The 22,853-nt window shown below is 36.6% G+C and overlaps 1 protein-coding gene across 16 annotated transcripts in view; it reads left to right on the top strand.

Annotated features, from left to right (window-relative positions):
• SLC4A7 (solute carrier family 4 member 7) overlaps positions 1 to 22,853 on the top strand; it is a 92,820-nt gene that overhangs the window by 37,318 nt on the left and 32,649 nt on the right. For 10 of the 16 annotated variants that reach the window (XR_009276775.1, XM_058830757.1, XM_058830751.1 and 7 more), the window contains exons 3-7: positions 9,352 to 9,495; positions 11,682 to 11,817; positions 12,837 to 12,997; positions 14,958 to 15,146; positions 17,873 to 18,241. Coding sequence is in view for 15 of the 16 variants with exons in the window: in XM_058830757.1 (XP_058686740.1) it covers positions 9,352 to 9,495; positions 11,682 to 11,817; positions 12,837 to 12,997; positions 14,958 to 15,146; positions 17,873 to 18,241 (999 nt within the window). In the remaining variant the exon portion in view is untranslated. The remainder of the gene's footprint in view (positions 1 to 9,351; positions 9,496 to 11,681; positions 11,818 to 12,836; positions 12,998 to 14,957; positions 15,147 to 17,872; positions 18,242 to 22,853) is intronic. The other 6 variants (XM_058830758.1, XM_058830753.1, XM_058830750.1 and 3 more) reach the window with 2 other exon arrangements.

Here is a 22,853-nt window from a genome sequence, read left to right as displayed (position 1 = left end):
GCTGCTGTTGCAGTCATATTCTTGCTCTTTTCCCTTAATTCTATTACTGTTTCCTGTCTTGTGCCAACACTTCTGTTGGCTTGACCAAACCAGAAGCCCAGCTAAGTGTGTTAAGCTATTGAAAAATTTAACAGTCTGACAAAGGAGGGTGGTCAAGATGTCAGCTCCTGAGCACCCAAAATGCCACACAGATGGATGTATGCCAGATCTGAGCAGAGAAAGGAAGTTTGGATGTGAGGCTGAGAGATGCAGCAGTGGAGCCTGTGACAATGCTGGTTTAGGTGGGGCTCTGCTGTAGGGAAACCACTGCATTGGCTGTTTCTGCAATTGAATCTTCAGTGCAGACTTAAGCTGTCTCCTCCTTAATTTCTTTCTCTTGCTTTTCTCAGGAGATGACCTAGAAAAAGCGTGTGTATGTTTTGCAGGGAGGAGGGGGTTAAGGGGAAGCAGGCATCCAGCTGGAGTAGTGTTCCAGGCAGCAGCCTTAGCAGCTGTAATGCCTCGACCACAAGGAATGACATGGGAATGTGCAGCCAGATCATTTCCCCAGTCTCTTTCAGAGCACATTCTTGTAGGAGTGCTTCAGCTGGTACAACACTGCATTTAATCAAGATACTGGGTGGGAAGGCAAGGGGCTCAGGCCGCTTGAGGCAATTTAAGCACTTGGATGACTGCTATGGAAAATACCCATCTTACCCATAGCCAAAGAGTAAATTAAGGTGAAATATAGACTGCTGTCCAATGAACAATTGAGTCAATGTAAGCGCTTTTGAAAGGAGGAGTTGAGATCTCGGTGTCCCCATCTTGCTCTTAGTCATGCAGCCTTATCTTTTCTTTCACTTCCTCACTCATTTTGGAGTGGCCCAGTGTTTGTGTCTCAGTGCAAAAGGGGGTTGGCTAAATAGAGATTTAACAAATAACTAAAATACTTTTTTTTAGTATCTTGTATATTTGTAAGAACTAAATTTTTTATTGGTAGACTGGGGAAAGGGAGGGGCAGCATATCATTTGACTTTTATCAAAGTGTTCCAAAGTAAGAATAAAACTTTTTTCTTTCCTTTATGAAAGAGGAAAAAGGGGTATGTAAGTGTGATTGTTCAACTCATATAGTTACCTTCTCAGAGATTCTTCAGATTCAGGGTGTTTTAGATAATAAATTTATGTGAATTTAAAGCTCTGTTTAATATTTCATTATTTATAAGCTATTATGATGAAAGCAAGTATGTGGAATTTTTAGGTTTTGTTTTTAATTCTGGTACTAAAATCCTACAAAGGGAGAAATTGAATTGTTGGCTGCAAGCAGTAAAACAATTCCAACTGGTATGATTTCTCGTTTCTGACATGAACATTTTCTTGTACGCTTGGGAAGCTCTGTACTAAAGCATTTGGCTTTGGAAATGTTTGAAGACTTTAAACTGTTTCAGTCTAGTCTTTCAGTATATGTTTCTGGTTCTGAAAAGGAGTTCTAGGAATTTTGAACCTTTACTGAAGGTATGCATTGATGTATTTTCAAGGAGAGTCACAAAGAAGTGAATTGAGTTCAGCTCTGGTATGAAGCACCACACCTTTTAGAGCCAACATGGACAGGTGATACTTAACCTCTTTAAAGCATGTGCAAATTAATGTTGATAGGTTTGATACAGTAGAAAGCATAATTTTGCCTTTAACACTAAAAGGAAGGTTTCTTGGTTGTTTTCAGTACTTGGATACTTGTATTTTCTGGAATTTTTTAATGGAATATTAATGGAAGGAGAAACAAATGCTAAAGGAGAAAATAGGTCTTGGACTTGGAGCTTTTCAAGTGCTGCATTCTATTTATGGTGGCTGGCAGAGTGTGGTACCTGTCTGGAGTGACAGTGTTTAGGTTAGGAAGGTTAGGCACAGGCTGCTTGTTTCGCACTCTTCCCATAAAAGAGGAATGGTTAGAGGTGGTAAACTGCAATTGTGGGCAGACTGAGTGTGTACTAAATAAAGGTACTGCACTTTACTGAAGCTGTAAGGCCTTATTTTGAATTAACAAATGTCAGTTTACAGAAGAGCTAGAAAGGGGAATAACATCTTAAAATAACCTTTTTAAGAGCACCTAATGTTCTTAACTTTATGCCAGGCTCTTTGAGCTGCAGTGAATGAGAGTAACAAAGTAAGCCAGGAGTTGGAAGTAAGGCAAGAATATTAATGGCAGAGGTATTTAATGTGATCTTATAAAAGGTATTTTCTGTAAAATGATGTTTAAGGAAAACTTGAACTTGGCTTAAGATGTCTGACTTGATGCTACCCGGATGCATTTTTTGAAAAGTGTAGCTACTTTTCAACCTTCATTTGAGGATACATTTACTAGATACAGTTTAAGGGAAAAGGGATACATTGTGTTACTCTTTGCAGGCATAGCAAAGATAAGAAGTTTACACATCACAGGTTTTCAGAAACAATCTCGAGGTCAGGAATGTGTGTCTTGGCAGACTAGTTTTGTGGCATAAATCCAAGAACCAGCTTTCAAGAGTTAATATGGTTTAATAGCTATCTACTCTCACATTATCCTGTGGCAGGTGTAAGTCATGTTTACATTTTAAGTGACCCTATTATCTCTTATACCTTGATGAACCTTAATTTTTATTTAACAAAAGAACTGCGGTTTTCACTTAATCTTAGTTGACAAGAACAGGTAATCAAATAATCTTGTATTTTTTCTTTCCTTAAGTGAAGAAGGAAGAAGAAACTTAATTTCAAAAGTTTCTTATGAAATATTTTACAAGAACATTATTATGAATGTGGAAGCCTTGTGTCTTTACCAGGGGGATGGGAACTGATGATCTTTAAGATCTGTTGCAACCCAAACCATTCTGTGCTTTTATGTTGTGTTTAGTGGACGAAGGGCTAGTCTTGAATGTTGATGGGACTTCGGCTTGAATTGTTTGCTTCTAGGTTTTCTCTCCTCCAACAGAAACAACTCTTCAAGATCACCTTGTTATGTGTATCCTTTTTCCTGAGCTCTGCTGCAGAGACAGGCTGGACCAAGGATTGCTCAGATAAAGTGTGGGGCCCAGCGCTGGTCTGGCTTGGCTGTGCAGTGCAGGGACAGCTCACCCCTCCTCCCATGGGTACTGAGGGCTGGCTCCCTTCCCAGGCGAGGAGGATCAGTGCTGGCAGTGGGCCACAGGTGGAAGTCTGTGCCACAATCCCTGTGTGGCACTGCCACCCAGCACTAAGCTTTTCCTGTTGCTCTTTCTACCTGCATGTCTAATTTAATTGCTGGTAGTGCCGTCTTGAATATCATTGATTGTGTCTAATAGAAATATTCAGTGCATTTTTCTCTATGACTGCTTCTACAAACTCATTTGGTTTTAAGTCAGAAAAAAAAATCACTTCTGTCTGTAGTGAGAAATCTGGCATTTACTGTTTTTGTCAGCATAATATGCCAATTTTTTGTCATGTAGTGAGAAAACACTCTTCCTGAGCTGCTTTACCCTATGCTATGCCAACTGCAGTTTGGGATTGTGCTTCTCGGTTTTATCAGTTTGAGTATAATGAGTGTATTCTCAGCTAGACCTAATTACTAGGAGCAGTAGGAGATTTCAGAGTACAGCCAGGATGTGTAACGCATTCTAAAATACTCTGTACCTTTGGGTTCCAGTCATGGCATGCAGCTATCCCTTGAAATAATTCTCTTTACTTTCTACAGGTTTGGTTAGAAAATTGTATTTCAGATGTTTAATTCTGAGATCAAGAGATAGCTTTTGTTAAACAGTTCCTTTAACAAGAATCCTGGTTAATTGAAGGACTTCTTAGTAAATTCATGTGTGGAAGACCAAGATTATATTAAATTATTTTATATTCACTTTTGATACATTAATTCCATAGAAAATTATTTGACTCTTTCTTGAGAATGTGCATGAGAAGTTTATAAAACAAGTGTAAAATGCTGTTTGTTCCGAAATACTCAGTTTCTTTCTTATGCCAAGAACTTCACTGTCAATACTAATTTGTGCATTTCATTGCATCCTTCAGAAATAGAGCATTATTTTTAATTAGAAAATTAGCATAGCAGAAGTTTTTTTTTGTGAATTAGTAACTTGAGTTATTTTTCATTATAAATAAAAAGGTGTGTGTGTGTGTAGAAGCATTGTTCTTGTTCCTTAAGTTTTACTAGAACCAAGAATATTTGGAAAAATCCTATGGGCTGTGAAATTTTTAAGAGCAAGAAAAGACCCTTTTGTTCTCACTCTTACTTCTTCCATCCACCTACTTTTTCCCATTTGTGTGCTTCTACCTTGTGACAGAAAAGGTCACAAGAAATTGTGCTTGCAGATTGTGTTGAGCTTAGTTTTGTGCATACAAGTACTCTCTGTGATGTAAGGGAAATTAATACCAAGGAATGAGATGCTGTGTTCCAGATCTTTCCTACTAGGGTAATGCATTTGGAGATGTGAGTTAAGACATCAAACAGCTGGATTTCTTCCATGCTTTATGATCTTAAGGAATGGATTAGGATCTCTTCTGCAGATACTCCAGTGTTTCCATATTGGAACACTGCATGCTAGGATGAGATAGATTGACGTTATTTGATTAAAAAAGGCTTCTGTATAAAATAGATTATACATCTTCAGATTATTATTTGAAGAGTTTCAGAAAAAATAGTAATTTTTGTCACAAAGTTTTAGTCTTCAGCAGACTTGAAAGCTTATTGAGAAGATGTGGTCACACTGGTGTGTTGTGAAAGGGTGAGGGGCATCATGCATCAGATGCTATGCTGGGAGTGATAGTTGACTATCAGGATTTTCCCCCCTGCCCCAGGTAGTGTGTTGCTGTAGATGGTATAGGTTGCCTAGATAGGCTGTAGAAAATGTATGCTTAAAAATATTAAAAGGATGGCTGTCATCCTAACTAAACTGATCAAAACCATGGCTTAAGCTTTGAAGTTGGCTGTAATTTGAGCAAGATTGGACCGGGTAGCTCACCTCCAGATGCTACTCACATCCATCATTAATATATGATAGCTATTAGTTCAAATTTCTAAGTAACAGGATTTGAGAATTCACATAGATATAAACTTGATTTTGCTTTTCCTTGTTAAGATGGAGAACAGTGTCCTTTCTATGAAGGTTAAAAGGCATCTAGCCAAAGAAGAGAGAAGGTTCTGTCTAGAATTGTATTTAAAGCCTAGTGACATCAGGACATTTTTGTTGATCTCTCTCAGACTTCAGAAGTCTTCTATTACCATTTTCATAGGAGCTCTGGGGGAGAAATCAGGAAATGTAGAGCATTTTCTTTTCTGTGAATGTTATAGGACTTTACCCACACTGACTTTTGGAGTGAGGCCAACCATGTGATTGGAGATCTTCCATGTGGTGGAGACACGTTTCAAGTTCCTAACATTTAGGTTTGTTTCATATTGATAAAGGCATTAAGTAGTAAATACTCTCAGTGGATTTGAACAGCTAAGCTTGGATAAAGTCATGTTGGATTAAAATGAGCAATCATCTCTTGAGCTTTGTATTACTAAATTTAGTATTGGGCAGTCTACTAATTCTATTGATTATTGGTTTATAGTAATTCTGTAAGGAGCTTTGTTTGAAAGTGGTACTGTGCTTCAGACATTTACGTGAATAAAGCTTTGAAGGTCACATAATGTACCTTTTGAACTTTTAAACACAATATTGAAGTAAAGGTTGCATCCTTTTAAAAATAACAGCTGATGCTAGAAACTTGAACCCCAGCCTTTTTAGAGTTAAATTTCTTTCCGTTGCTTTCACTGATGATATATTAATTTTATAATTATTGCCTTCCTTGAAGGTCTAGTTTTTTATTTTGTTTAGGTGTGGTTTTTTAGCCAGGCTGAAAGATGTAAGTTGTTTCACAATTCATTGGGAATGAAGGAAAAAAATTGGCCATGGTTTTGTTTAATTTTGCTTTTCCTTGTAAGTTGTATTTATAAGTAGATCTTTCTGTCCATCTGCAAACATTACTACTCATGTCTGAGTAATGAAATTTAAAGAAACACAGACCTACTCAGTGCACCTACCTTATTTTTATACGGCTTCTCAATGCTTTGCTTTGTTGAGTTAGAATCAAAGTTAAGCTTGTCCAATTTTTATTATGTAGTTTTTTAGGAGTTGAATATTCCTGTGACATATGTTTGGGTAATTATGGCAGTATACCCAACAGCAGTAGTTTCAGATTTTCTAGACAATAGTTGAAATGTCTTTATGACTATTTGTGATACCAGAATGAAGGTCCCTTTTCCACAGTCAGATGCACTCATAGGCTTCTGTTTGCTGTAGGTAAATTTTTTGTCATTAGTCTGTTGTGCTGTCACTCCCACTGCTTGCTCTGAAAAATATTTCAGAGAGGCTCTTAGTCAATGTTAGGTTTTTTCTTGAAGTTATTCTGGTAGGATTACAATGGCTTGTGATCCATTTTACTTTATAAGTGCTGAAAATAGGTTGCTCATTGACATTTCATATTAGTCCCAAAATACCATTGCAGATGTCTGAACAGTTTGCATATACAGAAGTGTTTTGGGGAAGGTATTCTTGGTTTAAATTTGCCTGCAAGACTGTGTCTGTGTGAGGAAATAGTCTCTCAGTAGTCACTTCTGGGCAGCGTGGGCTGAAGGGCAGGATAATAACCCATGGCTAGACTGTTCCCTGTCTCTGTGAGACCCTCATTTGTTCAGGTAACAGGAAGGTGCTTCCTTTAAATCTTCCTTTTGGAGTTGAACAGCAATATCAAATGTCGTAGGCTGTGGACTGACCGTCTGGGTTACTGACTTGGCAGTGCGTACTTAGTGTGCTTGAGGCACCTATGAGGCATCTGGACACGATTCTGTCATTCTCTGATAGTAAAATCCATTTGCTATGGACACAAGTTGTTTAAAAACACCTTCTGTTTGTTGCTTATTTCAGCTCAGTTTTCCATGTGTCTTTGTAACATATCTGCTCTCCTCCAAACTTTCCTACTGGGAAAAAAAAGTTCAGTCTCAGTGCAATTAGGTAAAAGGAGATAGACTCCTCATTTGCTTGTTCCACCTCTCTTTCATGCAGCAGCATGGTCTTTGACTATGGAAACGGTCACACTATTGCAAATACCAGTTTTTGCAATAGCAAGGTGTATTGTTTAAGATGGAGATCCTTGGAAAATCTGCGAGGGATTTTTGTCTCTTACTGGTGGGAGCAGCAAGAACCCAAAATGTGGAAGTTCTTATTTCTCAGGGAGTAAAATCCTTAACAGTTTGATTTCTTCAAGGTTGGTTTTTTGGGTGTTGTTTTGTTTTTGTTTGGGGTTTTTTTGTGTGTATGTGGTTTTTTGGGGTTTTTTTTTTTTTGTTGTTGTTTTTTAGTGCAGTGATCAAAACACATGCTTAAAACAGTCTTGTTAACAATATTAAAACAAACAAATATGTAAAATGCACTAGTAATAGAAGTATGCTAGAGTTTCTCTTAGGAAGAAATAGTTCCTGCAAAAAATCCAACACTTTGGCAACAAATAGAACTGTTCAAGTGTATATATAAACTGTAGTTTGATACTTGCTAATTGAATATATAAAATAAACCAGAAACCCTAACAGGCATAGTAACAGCACTTGCAGTGAGTGTGGCTCTCTCAGTTGCAGCTTTGAGTGGGATGTGGTGAGTAATGCAGTTATTTTTGAACCTCGTACTTTTGCTTTCCCTGTGCATAAGATTATTGTATCATGATGGAGTCAACAACATGATCATTGTTAATGATGCCCCCGATCATATTATGTACCAAGTCCAGTGATTTATAGGTGCCATGTTGGTATTAATTTCTTTGGGAATCGCATTGTTCAGAGCAGTCACAGGGGGCAGAGGTCAGGCTGCTGGGCAGGGGCTGGGTATTGTTGGAAGAAACTCAAAAAAGACAAGTCTCTATAAATAGGGCTGATGAGTGCTTTGAGAAATTAATCGCTTTTCCACTCTTACATGGAAACAAATAGCTTTTGATATGCTTAATTTCAGATTTGGTCATAGTGCCAGTCGGTCAACTCTAATTAAACTAATGTTGGAAGTGTGTCAAGAATGGGGTCTTGTTATATGAAAGGAATCCTTGACCAAATTAATTAAATGTTGAACTTACTTGTGTTAATAGTGATTTTTTGTTTGTATTTTTAGTCAGGTAGCACTGTAAAAAATATGCCAACTTCTATAAAGCAGTATCTTTTTGGGCTTAGGGATTATTTTTTTGGGAAGTAAGCGTGACATCTTACCACTTTTTATTTCTGTAAACCTCTATAATCACCAGGAATTTTCAGTCTCTTCAATCTAGTGTATGTGTGCTAGGCACACACCTATATATGTGTGTATGTGTAGTCACAATATCTAGGGCTTGCCTGCATAATGTACATTTGCTGAATTTGCATCTGTCTAAGAGCTGGAGGACCACTTCCTTTTCCTTTGGTTAATGTCAGTCTTCTGAAATAACTCTTCAACACCATGAAAGAGAGTATTTAGTGTTATAGTTAATTTGTCTCTTCCTGCAATTGTTTGTTTAAATAGCATATACAATAGGCTTTTCAATTCCTATCTCCATTACAGGAGACATGGTAGTAACATGTTCATAACAGTCAATTGATTGATATCTTTTGCTAAGATGTTGGTATTGTCTTGATGTGAAAGGTCAAAGGAAAAGCAACATGTTGAAAGTACATGTCTTAAAGAGCAGTAGGCATTAATTTGAGGATGTGCTCCTAAATTTATTAAAGCATTCTGGAATAGGAAAAAAACCCACCCCAACAGTTATTTGGAAGTTATTTGAAGTGTTAACCTTCATTTCAAAATAGAGGTCCCCTTTATGTTCCTGATACTAAATTAATGGTGTAACTGAACATCAGCTTCACCTTGAAGTGTTGTGTGTTACTTGAGCAAATATTGGCTGCTCTTTAAGGACAGAAAGCTATTTGCTCTAAACTAAGGATGATTTCTTGATGAAGTTAGTAAGCTGAACTAGGAGATTATTTTGCCATTCTTAAAACTGTCCTGATATGAATCCCTGCGAAAAAAAGTATTATCTTGTAATTTCTCTGCCTTGGCCTTGTGTTTATCAAGTAGGTTCTTTCAGTGTTATGGGTCAAGCTTGTACCTCTGTATTATTTGTTTCACAGCTGAATTCTTAAACTGAGTAAGAACATGACCTAATTTATCAGAGATATTAGTCTAGCACTAGTTCCTTGACACTCTGAAAGGACAGAAAGGAAGTGGTCATGTTAGTTCACTAAAGGTAATTTTGTCAAGTGCTTTTGGATTTCTGTTTCTTAAACCTCATGTCTTTAGATACTATATTTGGGTAGTAGGTCATTTTTTGTTTACTCGTGTCCTTTTAAACTTTCTTGAAAAGGCCACAGAGCTGTGTATATTGGAGTTCATGTCCCACTTGGAAAGCCAGGCCGTCGACGGCATAGACATCGTGGGCACAGACACCACAGAAGAAAAAAAGAAAAAGAAACTGATAGAGAGGATGGCCGAGAATCTCCATCCTATGGTAAGAAATTTGTTGTGTGTGTTCTTCATGTCTCCTGAAAATAAACTTGTAGTAGCTACTCTGTGTTTAAATGTTGTTTGTTTTGTGCTATTTCTTTTATTCTCGCTGTAATAAATGTCTTTTTGTGTACAATCAGACAAGGATTCTGTGGTTGTGTTTTATCTAAGTCAGAAGCTGTTGGACTTGGTCCAGCTGTCTGCATGAATGTTCAGCAGCCTGCACTGAATAGGTTCGACTAGAGCTTTGTAATGCTCTCCTGTAGCATGAAAATCAGTGTTATTTAAATTAGACACCTTTTTTCAGATTGTGTAGTCGTGTATGCTTCTTCTTCTGATTTTTGAAACTAAGCATGTAGCTGTGAAAAGCAATGTTTGCCATGGTAATTCAATCAATTATCTGATTTTATTTAAATGTTTACTTCAGCCTTCTTGCTGTCTGTTAGTAAAGGAATTGTACTGCCTCATAAGTCTTTGGTTTGGATCATGAGCTGCCCCCTCCCTCCCCCCTTGGCCTTTTATCCTCAAGAGGTGGAAATTTTGTCATATTATTCTCTGAAGTGAAATAACTTGGAAGTATGCTTAGTAGTTTTCTTCAAGACCCTAAGTCCACTTTTATTCCTAGACTGCTGTGAACGGGCAAATTATGATGCAATATTTGAATTTAAGTGTGGACACCATGCTGTTCACTATTACCTTTCAATGACTAGCAGCATGTTCTACATGGGGCCAGTACCTGAAACAAGAGTTTTCAAATGGAAATGCTTTGACATGAAAAGATTTCCTTTTACCATTCTCCTGTGGTTCTTGGTATCAACCATCTTCAAGGCTTCCCCTCCCAAGTACAAATTATTATAATTGATGTTATGTTTTTAGAGTCTTACTGTACAGTTTTTGAAGAAACAAGTGATATTAAGTTGATAGAAATTCGCTTTCCTGTTTTGGTTGCTTCTATATACTGCATGCATAGGGTTTGGCAGGATTCTGGGATGTGTTGGTTTTGGGATGGAAACAATTTGCTATAGACCTTAACTGATAATGAATGTTTGCATTTGGGAGTACATTTCAGAATTATGCTACTGGATGACGGGATATACCAGAACAAAAATGCTAAAGCAGAACTCAATTTGGAATGAACTTTGTTAGTAATTTAGATCTTATGTTTAAATCTGAAAGGCCATCTTCCTTTTACAGTAGAAGCCTACAGTTGTGTATTCATATCTAACAGCTGTGAGAGTGATGTTTCAGTGAACAAAGTTAAGATTTTTGAAATCTGAGAAAATTAAAAAAAAAATAAATTGAGATTTATCTGGATTTTTTGTCTCCAGCCTACCTTGAGATGACATTGCAATTAGTACATTATTGAACCTTTGTAATATGGAAATTCACTAGAGTTGAAACAAAATCTTTTTATAATTATTAAAAGTATCTCTAAAATTATGTGGTTTAACTGGTGCTTTTTTAAAAATTTTGCTCATATTAATTGAAATCCAGTACTTACTTGATCATTAAGGATCGTTTAATTTTCTAGGAAGTTATTGAGCCTGTTCCACTAGGCATTATACTGTGAGAAGTTAAAATATTTTCTGGACACTTCAGCTACATAGTTTTCTACTTTCCTATGCTAATTTATACATAGTACTCCAGCCATGCAATGAAAAAATTTCATCTGACATAAATAGCAACAGACCACAGAAAAATCTGCAGCTCTAACAGTGGGTGCTTGGTTACTCACTGATGACTGTCTTGCTTGGGAAGCTGATCTGTAGCTAAGGCTATTTGTTTCCATCAGCCTGTTTTGTTTTAACTTTTTCTTCTTTAGTGTCTTGTGTCGTGATGTCATTTTGTCCTCAAAATGAAAACACAGCTTCTAGTCTTTTGGTATATTAATTTCTACTCTTTTTTAAGCCAAATTTGCTGTTGACGTTAATTTTCATATTGGCAGTCTATAGAAGAGCCAAAAATAATTGATTAATTTTCATAAACATGGATTTCCAGATGTTTTGTTTTCAGAAACAGTGCAGAGAGCCTTCTTTTAAAGACGTGTTTCTTTTATTCCTCTTCCCTCTTAAAGAGGATGTTTTCCTACATATTTCTAGCTGAGGGCAGGAGATTTTACTGTTGTGTAGTGTGTTTTGTTTCATAGAAGTATGAATTCTTCTAGTTATTCAGTTTGTCCTTTTCTTCAAGACACACCATCCCAACGAGTGCAGTTTATCTTGGGTACTGAAGATGATGATGAGCACATTCCTCATGATCTCTTCACTGAAATGGATGAACTTTGCTTCAGGGATGGAGAAGAATATGAATGGAGAGAAACGGCTAGGTATGTTTGAAGTAGATTGTTTCAAGGTGTATCTTACAGTAACTTTATTTCAAAGATTTGCAAACCAGATTTGGCCTAGAACTTCACTATCTATAGGAGTTTATTCAATTCATGCTCAGCAAACCAAAACTTTAGTTCTTCTTGTCCAACTCTGAAAGAATCAATATTTTTTTCAAGAGACCTTCAGTCTTTCTGGTGATGTGTTCTCTTCCCTAAAACTGATCATACCAAACATTTCGAAAGGTAGCAGTATGCCAAGTTATAAACACAGGTGTTTGTCCATGGCGTGTGGTATTTTCAGTCTCAGAAATCTCTTTGGTATATTATTACCAATATATTACAATATTTCTTTTCTCAAGCATAAAGAAAATCAGGTATTATGTTTTTTCTTGTGTAGTATTTGATTGGTTTTTGGCAAATTGCAGCCTGAACATTATGGGATGCCGTGATTGTTTTTGACCCTTACTGGTTTAGTGGCTTCCTTTTACGTATGCATTGTGATGAATTCTTCTGCATTCAGTACTTCCAGCTACCTTAGTGCATGTTAGCTTTTGTAGAAACTCAGTTTGCTTAATGTGTGTGAGTGGGAATCAAGATCAGTTTATAGTTTTATGTGTTAATATTGCCTAGTTCTTAAAAGTCTGACTTAACAGCCTTAGGAGACTAGAACATGTTATATGGTATGTTTCAGACAGCTTTCTAATCCTAAAATACTAAAGAAATCAAGATGCAAATATGCTAATAAGGCAGACTGTCATATTCTTCACAAGAACATGTGAATAGACAAGTATTGGTCAAGCCAAAAGAAACAAAATGGGTAAAAGCTAAAACAGTTGAGTGTGGTTATTAAGGCCTGATAAAAATGTTAATCAGTTGGGCTGTCTGAGAAAATGAAAGCTGATATGATTTCATGGGATTTTCTGTTCCATGTCCTGCCTAAGCCACATGGAAGAGTGTGATTGCTTGCCAAATTTTCCTTCCAGGAGAAATATAAATGTGTGTATGTGAATGCATTTCAGGTGGCTGAAGTTTGAAGAGGATGTTGAAGATGGTGGTGATCGATGGAGCAAGCCTTATGTAGCAACTCTGTCTCTGCACAGTCTCTTTGAACTGCGGAGCTGTATTCTTAATGGGACGGTCATGCTGGACATGAGAGCAAACACACTTGATGAGATAGCAGGTTGCAGCAAAAATTTTTTAAAATATTTTATCCCTAGATTTTGATCTGTAATGAGGTGTTTTTGGTGATGTCTGTGTTCTTGAAAATACTGTGTTGAAGAAACAGGTATGTGCATGCTTGCTGCACTTTTCTTGATCTGGTTGAGAGGAGCTGGTCCTGCAAACTTCATTTACAAAAAGGGATGCTGGATGAGCAGTAGCTCCTTAGCATGCATTTTAGGGTGAGGCCCAGAACTTGCCTTTATGTTCTAATCCCTTAATGTGTTCTCTGTCTTTGTTTCTACAGATGAATTGTAAATATCTGCCAGAACATTTTAGGAGTTATTTATGCACTTTAGTACCATAATTATTAATCATATTTTGGCTGATGTTAACTTGATGCCATTAGTGCAGTTGGTTGTTGCACATCTTTTCACCTATTTTTTTCACCTTTATAGGAGGTGAGCAGAAATAAATTTTGTACATGTTGTTTGACCTACTGTGTTGAGTGTCCTCACTAATCACGTGGTCATTTTGGATACTATACAGGCAGCTTTGAAGACTTCCATATATATATATATTTATAAAAATATGTAGATACATGCACATATATATATACATTATATATGTCTACTTGCTCTAAATGTCTTTGAATTAGTTCTACATATTTTTCCTGGTATCTCTTGCTACAGGTAACACACAGTGGAATGCCTTCTCAGGAGTCATATTAGACTTAGGGTTGACCAACATGTGCATGAAGGACAAGGTGTTTTGGCCTTAAACTTTGGCAGTACTTGACATGTTTTCTTGTTTTGAAATCCTTGAAATTCACTCAAGAAATTGGTATACCCTTCCTATTTTCCTGACTTACTGAGCAAGAGTGTTCAATACATCATTTGTAAATGTAATGTTTTGAGTTTTAATTTTATCTTTAGTAATTGAGATTAGCTATAATCTTAATACATATGGAAAGTATTTGCTTAATTCCATGTAACCAGCATTCTGAATAGCAGGGATTTTATTTAGAACTAGGATGCCTTAAGAGATTGTGTGAATTTGTTTCAAGTTAATTTGAGGTGCCATTGTGCAGCATGTGGGTTAGCAGTGCTTGGTATACAAATGTGTTGTCATGTTTCCAGGAGCCAGGAATATGCAGTAGGTAATATTGTTTCTTAGGAGAGAGGGTGGCAGGTTTCCTTTTGAGAACCTGTAACAAGTGCCTGTGTGTTACCAGTGATTTCAGAAAGAAGCTGCACTGTACTGGCAGACACTTTGTTGCCTGTTGTTCTGTTAATAAGGACAGAGCCCTACCCTAAGCCCTAATATTTTTCATTGTGAGAAGTTCTATGCAATTTCAGTTGAACAATGCGGTTAAGTCTCTATACATTAGTTGAAACTGGGAAAATATATTTAAAAATTTGTCACATAGGTTTGTGTTGCTTTATGCAGGTTGAGGTCTTTCATGAATTTATTTTTGTAATTATTTTAAAAGAATGGACCCCTGAGAAACCACAGTAGATATTTTCACTGATACGTAGGCTTTCTTTCCTGGTGTGGGCATACTGGTGAGATGCCCTTTTGAAACTTGATGTTGTTTGACAGATGAGTAGTTAGTTTTAGATGATATACCTATATTTTGTTTCATACTTCCTCTTCTAAAGCATGTGAATCACATGAAGTTTAGTAGAGAGTCTCAAGAAATAAAGTAATTTATTTCTTGAAATGATGCTACTAATAAATACTCTCTCTTGGATCTGCATGTTGTGCTTTTCTTATTTTCACATTTACTTCTTTAGTGACGTCTTTGAAAATTTCCTGTGGATTCTTGAAGATGGTTTTGCTAAAGAGAAGACTTTTCTTTTAAATAGATTTTGATTTTCTTTTATTATTTGATGCAACTACAGTGCTTGAGTGAGGTGAAAGAGAGATTTGATAACTGCCTATATAATTTTCTTCTTTCTTCTTTTGTTATTATTATGTAGATATGGTTTTGGACAGCATGATTGCCTCTGGCCAGCTGGATGAATCCATAAGAGAGAATGTGAGAGAGGCTCTTCTAAAGAGGCACCATCATCAAAATGAGAAAAAATTCAGCAGTCGGATTCCTCTAGTTCGGTCTTTCGCAGATATAGGCAAGAAACATTCTGACCCTCTCTTGCTTGAACGAAATGGTGAGATAAGTTGTAGCATCCAGTTCATACTAACCTGGTAAATGATGTTCTCACTGGGAGATGAAGGAAAGGTCAGCTGATAATAACAGATAAGTGTTTCCTTCCTGATGAGCAAAGGACTAACAATAAGAGAGTGTGTGATGTGTAGCTGTGGATGATATTTTTTAATTTACTCAAATATTCTACTCCTGCCTGTATACCATAGCATGCATTATTATTTTGAAGTATAGTAGTAGACCTATATTTATCCTAATGTTTATAGTATATGCTTAAATAAAATGTGCAATGTCTGAGGAATTTCAGCATCGTGACATAACTTATACGTGTGTCAGATGTGTCCTACTTGCTTTTTCAGTCTTTGCACAAGAGATTCAGTGATCATGAGTCCAGTGATGCTGACAATTACTGTGTTTTAACCCAGTGTTTTATGTTCATTTGACAAAAAGTTTGCTATGCCAATGGTGAAGGTAGTACTGTTAGCAAGGACACTGTTTATTTTTATCTTGTTTTGTAGAGAATGGTCTAAGGGGAACAAAAATCCCAAAGCCAAGAAAGGTATTAGCAATTTTCTTAGAAGCTGCACCATATCCTTTTTGAAACAGTTCCTGAAAATTTATTCTAGACATCCAGTCCCAAATCCCAAATAGCAATATGTACTACACAGCAGCTTACTTGTATTCTTGTGTTTTTATGGGACCTCTGTTTTCATCTCTGTTCTTTGTTTTCTTTTGCCTTGCATTAAGTAAGACACATAGAATTCAAATGAAATTTTTTACTCTGGTATAAACTTAGTTCTGATTTCATTAATCAGTCCTTGAAGGGAACTTCCTTTTTTGTCTCATTTTGTCTCACGCTTCATTGCTTAGAATATGTTTCACTTAGTTAAGTGTTTGTTAGGAGCTACATACACTGGAGTATTTTTCAGTGAATGCCTGAGCTTGCTGATAGTTTTCATTAGCCAGTGAATATATGGTATACGCTTTAATATTTCTAATAGTTTCACATCTATTTTTTCAAGAATGAAAACGTAGGTAATTTATCTAAGAGCATAATGTCTTCTGTAACTCCTGACTTTCATGTTTTGCTCAGCAAACATAAAAATTTCACGCACACAGATTTGGTTTTGCCCATCCTCGAGCACCTGTATCCCCAGGTATAATTCTGTGAATTTGAGATCTCTTTCTTGTCAGTTACCTTTCATGTAACACTTCCATTTTTAAGTGCATTTTATTCTTAATACTCTTTCTACAAGAGATTATAGGATATATGCTGAAACAAGAGACCAGTATAATATGATGAACATATGTCAGCATATACTGATTCACTTATCTCTTTATTATCCTTTGGTAACCCTCTAATAATAAGCTGGTTAACCAAACATGTACGTGTGCATATTAGTTCTTTGGCTCCTTGGGGGTGTGTGTGTGTTAGAACATCTCATGTTGATGATTTATCACAGGTATACTTATACGGAGGTTAGTTATTACTTTAGTGATTGTTATAGGCAACATCAACCAAGTGTGCTGTATTGGTCCCATTTCCTTTACTGCTCTGCAGCTTTGAAGTTTTAATAGTTGAGTTTTGAGGCTTTTAAAATCGGGTTTGTATCTGTAGGACCCACTCTTTCATTGGGGGGAGGGAAACGTACGTGACCTTGCCTAGGCATGATTTCGGTACCTCCTTCTTGTTAATTATTCTGGGGTTGTTCAACTTACTGGTCTCTGTAGTGCTTGGTATAAATGTGAGAATAAATGTGCCTAGTTTGCTGTTTCCTTGCTTCATGGCATGGTACATGAAACGGACATGTTTTGGATTTCAGGGATTGTAGGAGAAGTCCTCAGTAATGTTTTCAAGGTCGTCCCAGAAAAAGTGTTTGTGGCAAATGGGAGAAGCAGTATCACTAAACCTTTCAATGGAAGCACTAGTTATGAGCGTAAACAGTCTCTCTTCCTGCTTATGGGAGAACTGAAATCCATTACAAACTTGAGTCTGAAGGAACCATCACAAGACTGTGTCTTCTTCATATGAAATTAGTGGGACATGAAACTAGAGCAACAAAAGGGATTTTGGAGAAATGTTTGGTTTTAGGCATATGGGGCTACTGGTAAGTCACAGCAAAAGGATATGGAGAAGGGGCTGTGTATCTCATTTTTGTGCCCTCTTCAAAAATATACATTAGACTACTGCTGCTTGGGAAAATTCTCAGTACAACATGACTTTTATTGGAAGACAGTTGCATTTAACACATTTAGATATGTTTGGTCATAATCACTTTTTAAAAATTAATAATTCTTTGTATATAACAGAGGGTTAACTGAAGCCTTGTAATGTTTTGATTGCTAATGTTTTTTTTAGTTTATTTTTTGGATGGATTAACAGTAGCTGCTGTGCAATTTGGAATAAGGAATTCTAGAAAAATTGAAGAGTCAGTTTCAAGAGATAAAATTTGTTTTGCTAACAAATCTTACTGTGACTTAAGATAATATCTTCTCCCTCAGATCTTCAGCATTCTAATTAGTACTCTTCAGTAATTTCTGACTTTCCTAATGTCTGATACAGATTTGCTCTTACTTGCATGAGTGTGGCACTTTGGCCCGTACAGCTTGCAATTTACTATGTAAATTGTTAATGCATATTTGTATCTGTGGGTATTGTTTGTTTTGTTATAATTTAATATAATATATCCCTTTTGTAAGCCTCATGGTGTTCCATTTGTTTTATCTCAGGGGAAGGCCTTTCAGCCTCCCGCCACTCTTTGCGAACAGGTCTCTCTGCCTCAAATCTTTCCCTGAGAGGAGACAGCCGTTTGTCGGTTCTTCTCAGTTACCTTCTTCCTTCTTCAAGAGCTGGGACCCCGGCAGCCTCAAGGTGTACAACCCCTGTAACCACCCCTCAAAACACACCACCCTCCAGCCCTACCTGCAGGCTCCCGCCAGCCACAAGTGCCCAGCCAAGCCCACTTCAGGGCAAGGAATTGCTGGTGTCACCTGCCAGTGATGATATTCCTTCAGTAGTAATCCACCCACCTGAGGAGGACTTAGAAGTGCAGGAAAGCCAGCAAAAGAAGACAGAGGAAAATATTGGCAAAACACCAGGCAACTATTGAAATTTAAGCTGTCCATGTGTGATGCTCTCTGCATCTGGATCACTTGCATTGCGATGTTTTTGGCACAAAGAAATATGATAACTATTACCTCTGCCTGCATGTTTATTTCTTCTCAGTTGTGACTGTCTTCTTGTTTGGCATTTTTAACTTTTTAGCTTTTAACTAAAGCAAGCAAAAATTCTTTAATTAACATTCATTTGTGTAATTAAAAGGAATATGGTTTTAAAATCTGATATATAAGCAAAATGTCAAAAATGGTGGCCTTTTCCTTTCACTCACCTACAGTAAAGCACGTTTTGCTTTGGTTTTGTCAATGGTTGAGTTAATGTTTTAAACCAGTGTTTGATATCCTGAGGTAGGTACAGCTGAAACTATGGAAAAAATATTAGGTGCAGCTCAAGCTATGGTAAAAGCATTAGAGGTGAATATGAAAAGAATTAGGAAGGATATAATTATCAGTGGCATTCATAGTTTATTTGTATCATGAAGCCTTCAAGTAGTTTTATTTTTGCTTTTGTGCTTTTTAAAACCATGACTGTTAAAACCAGCAGTAGTTAACTGATGAAATTGTCAGGTTCAGTTCACCTGCAGCTGTTTCTGGATAGTTCTCTATTAGTTCACTGCTTTAGCATCAGGCACTCCATTAGTGTTTTGTTGTGTTTGGTATGCAAAATTTGACAGTAGTTAGGAGCTTGTAATTGTAGGCCAGAGCTCAGCAATTTATTATTTTGTTATCTGCAAAGCTATTCTTCTTTATATGTAAAAACGTATGTAGGTATATAATAAGTTGAAAATGTTAGAACTTTCCATCCTTTCTAGAAACATTTTTAGTAAAAGTTTTGTAACTTGTGCATTCTGCATATGTACTGTTACACTTGCTTTACTTTTGCAAAATTATCACCTATTTAGAAACTTCACAATTCTTTTTGGCAGATTGTGTTTTTAAGCGGAGGGGGGATCTTTCTTTTTGGTTTTCAGGACTTTCTTCCTAGCAGTTTGTCTTGGCAAAATCTAGCTTGTAGCTTTGACTGCTTTAGGCCTTTGTGTTGGGAGAGGGGGAGGCTGATCTCCCTCAGTTCTTCCTTATTTGAGGCTTTGCTTGGTTTCTTCCTCACCTGTTTAATAAATGAGAGCACACTGTTGCATATAGCAGTGAAAACAGGCTGAGGGAGAAGAGGCTGTGGTTATCTGCCTTTTCACACTGGCAGCCTATGTCATAGTTTCTTTCCTTCAGTTCAAGTATAGAGGCCTCATCATTACTTAAATTCAGAAAAGCAAACACAAATGTCTTTTTCTGACTTCCTTATAGGACATAAAGAGAATTCACATGGTGATAATTCTGTCACAGGTCATCTTCCAAATGTGCTTAGAAATCAGAAATAAAATAATAGCTGTAATTATTTTTCCAGTTCTCATTTCTCTGACAGGAATGACAGCATGCCAGACAAAAGATCTTTAGAATCCAGGAGAAGGCAAATAAATGAAGCTCAAGTACATGATGCTATTATTATCATCACTAATAAGGCTTTCTACTAGAATCTCCAGGTCATGTTCAAATTGCTCTTGTTCCTCAATCGGATGTGACTCATAGAGAAAAAAATCTGAAAGGGATGATTTCCCAGTTAATCCATAAGTCTTTCCAGAGAATGATAAACACCAACAATGAAGATATTTTCATTTTCCAGGGTTTCCCCCGCCTTTTTTAGTTCAAGAAGTCATCTTACTGAGAAAGACACGTTTTTCCCTTAGAATTGCTTTTGAAGACATTTTCAGACTATGAGTTCAGAGCTGCAACTGCACCAATCTCTGTCTGGGGAGACAAGAGTCAAAAGAAAACCCTCACAAGGAAACCAACTTCCTGGTATTAATTAAGGGGAAAAAAAAATATCTTCCTGGTCCATTCTACTATAGGTTATGGTCTGTATCACCTCTCCAGTAATTAGAATATTGCAAGCTGAATACATTTTACACATCTGTATGATTGAATTTGGTTTGCTTCCTGTGAGCGTGAGAAACTGTGTTAATTTTCTAATAGGTGGCTTTTTTCTGTTTACATTTCTCTGTCATTTGCCTTGTGTTATTCAGACTTTTATTTTTTAGTTTTCGTAAATAGCTGGAAGGTTACTGAACTTAATGTGAGTTACTGTAAAAGGAGGGGAAAGAGACACACCTTTGGTCTACCACTTAATTTTAATCAGCCATTCATCAGTTCATAGTAAGTCAACCAGACAAAGGCGTCTCTTAATAATGTTTTTAAATTTTGTTATCAGCTGAAGAGCAGTGTTTGTTTTCCCATCTTTGAACTGTTGAATAATGAATTCCATAGGAAGGGCTGGGAAGTGAGCTGTGTCACAGCTAAAAATTAACACTATAAGTCTGTTTCAAGAAGTCTTTTTGGTCCACTGATAAATGTACTTTAAAACTGAGCAAAATAACATTTATAACAGCTTTCCTCTTAAAATAATAGCTTCCTGAAAATAATAATTCAAAAAAGTTCACATATTTGCTCTCAAGTAGTAATTTGAAAATTTTTTTTGCATTAGGGCTGCATTGGAATTTAGTTTTAAAAATTGATTTCCTCAAATACAAATAATGGTAAACTTCGTATTTAGAAGGTTTGTATTACATAATTTTGCCTTTCTAAATAAAATATTTTGGAATAGTCATGCTTAGGTGTTGAACTCATATATTACTCATCTTTTTGTATTAAATAGATGCGAGACAAATGTATGTGTTCTTCTTGCTTTCTTTTTTCTGTAGCATATGTTGATTAGATTTTTGTGATCACAGTATTAAGTGTAGTTTGCTAGAGAAAGCACATGATCTTCAGTGAGGGTGTAGTTATAAGTACCTTAACTTGAGCTTATGAGGTTTTATTCCAAATTACTCAAGACTCACTGTACTGTCTTTGGAGTCTTTTGGAGGAGACAGGTGGTCCATCTGTATAACTAACCATGAGGAAGAGGACTCTGTTTTTGAGGGTCCCCTCGGTAGCTTGGTAACAATGAGTTTCTCTGTCTTAAAATCTGAAAAGTACTACTAGGTAGTTGTCCTTGAGTTTGCATCTACTGAACTGGAGAACAGAGGGAAATTAGTCCTTTCATTAGTGTGAGATTGGAATAGAAGTGTTTCACTAATAAAGAAGATAATCCTTTTGTTCAGAGTTTCTCTATAAATATCAGATTGATGGATATGTGTAATGAAGTGCAGTCTCATCTAGAAATGCTTGCTCAGGTCTGAAAACCTGTGAGCAGTATTGCCTTGTGAGAACAGCAGTCTGTCCAACTTCAAGGCCAACAGAAAGGAAAACTATTCACACATGGTTTAGGATCAGACACGTGCTCCTGTGTCAGTGCCAAAATTTGTGAGCCTTAACTGTGACTGATTGGAGAAATTTTGAAGGCAAACCTTTTAGGAGAATCAGTATCATTTAGTACTGAAATAGTAAATATTTCTGCTAATACACAGAATCCTTATTCTGTCCTTCTCCTTGGTTGTCTCTCCACTTTTTTTTCTAGTCTCTGTTTGCTCTTGCTCACAGTGCTTTTCCAGAAAGTTCAAGATGATGCATTATGGCTCATCTTTCATCAGTTACAAACATTTAAAGTTACCTGTAATGCTACAGAGAAGAGGAAAAAGTGAGGAAGTGTATATGTCTAAACTTTTATATTATGCTGCTCTTCTGCAACAGCTGTTTAATATTTCTTTCTAGTTCTACAAACATCAAGGCCTAAGCAGTTAAATACTTTGATCAGCTGATTTTGTAGGTGGTTGATGGTATGATTCTTGCTAATAACACACAAATCTTGGAGCAGAAGAGTAGAATGTGTTTTTTGTTGTTGGGGTTTTTTTTTTCTTGTTGCTGTGTTAGCTCATTACTTGCGCATGTTAGGATTTATGAAGGAAATGACAGCCTATTAACTTGATTTGATTTTTGCTTCAGGAAAAACTACCCATACCACTTACATCCCTTATGAACTGTAAGAATTAAAATTAGTGGTAATGGCTTGGACCTGCATGTTTTTGTTGATATAATGACTTTTTGAAAGAGTTTTTTGGAAACAAATATGGGGATGAAATGATGCAAATTCAATCATCATTTGAAATGCTAAAAAAATGTCAAAATTGAGAAATTATAAACATGGGAATATGCAAGTAGTTATGTGGCAGTAGTTATGATAGAACAATAGCCCAAGAACAGCCAGAGAGGGCTTCATTTATATCTTGACTAGAGAGATGCTTGACCTAAATACAAAATTTCTCTATGTAATACAGTGTTTAGACTTCAGTCTTTATCTAGATGTGGTTTTGATGGCATGTGAAAGCATGTTCTGCCACCACAGCTGAAAGGTCTAGTGTAGACAGGCAAGAAGGCCAAATCCACTTCTAGTGCATGTTAAACTGAACAAGTAAAAGCTCTGTAATTCAAAAACTGGGATTTGGGCTTGGTTATGCATGCCTAGACCAGCTTTTAAATGTTAATTGGGTAGAGAGAACCATGATGCAACATGGAATTCAGCGTGTATGAACGCTTGAGTTACTTGCCTTCTGCACCCTTTACTGAACCTGCAATTCAGTGCTGCTGGCAGTGTAGCAAGATA

Source organism: Poecile atricapillus, chromosome 2 (genome assembly GCF_030490865.1).
Source record: "Poecile atricapillus isolate bPoeAtr1 chromosome 2, bPoeAtr1.hap1, whole genome shotgun sequence".
Taxonomy (NCBI): Eukaryota; Metazoa; Chordata; class Aves; order Passeriformes; family Paridae; genus Poecile; species Poecile atricapillus.
This window is presented reverse-complemented; position numbering and strand designations above follow the sequence as displayed.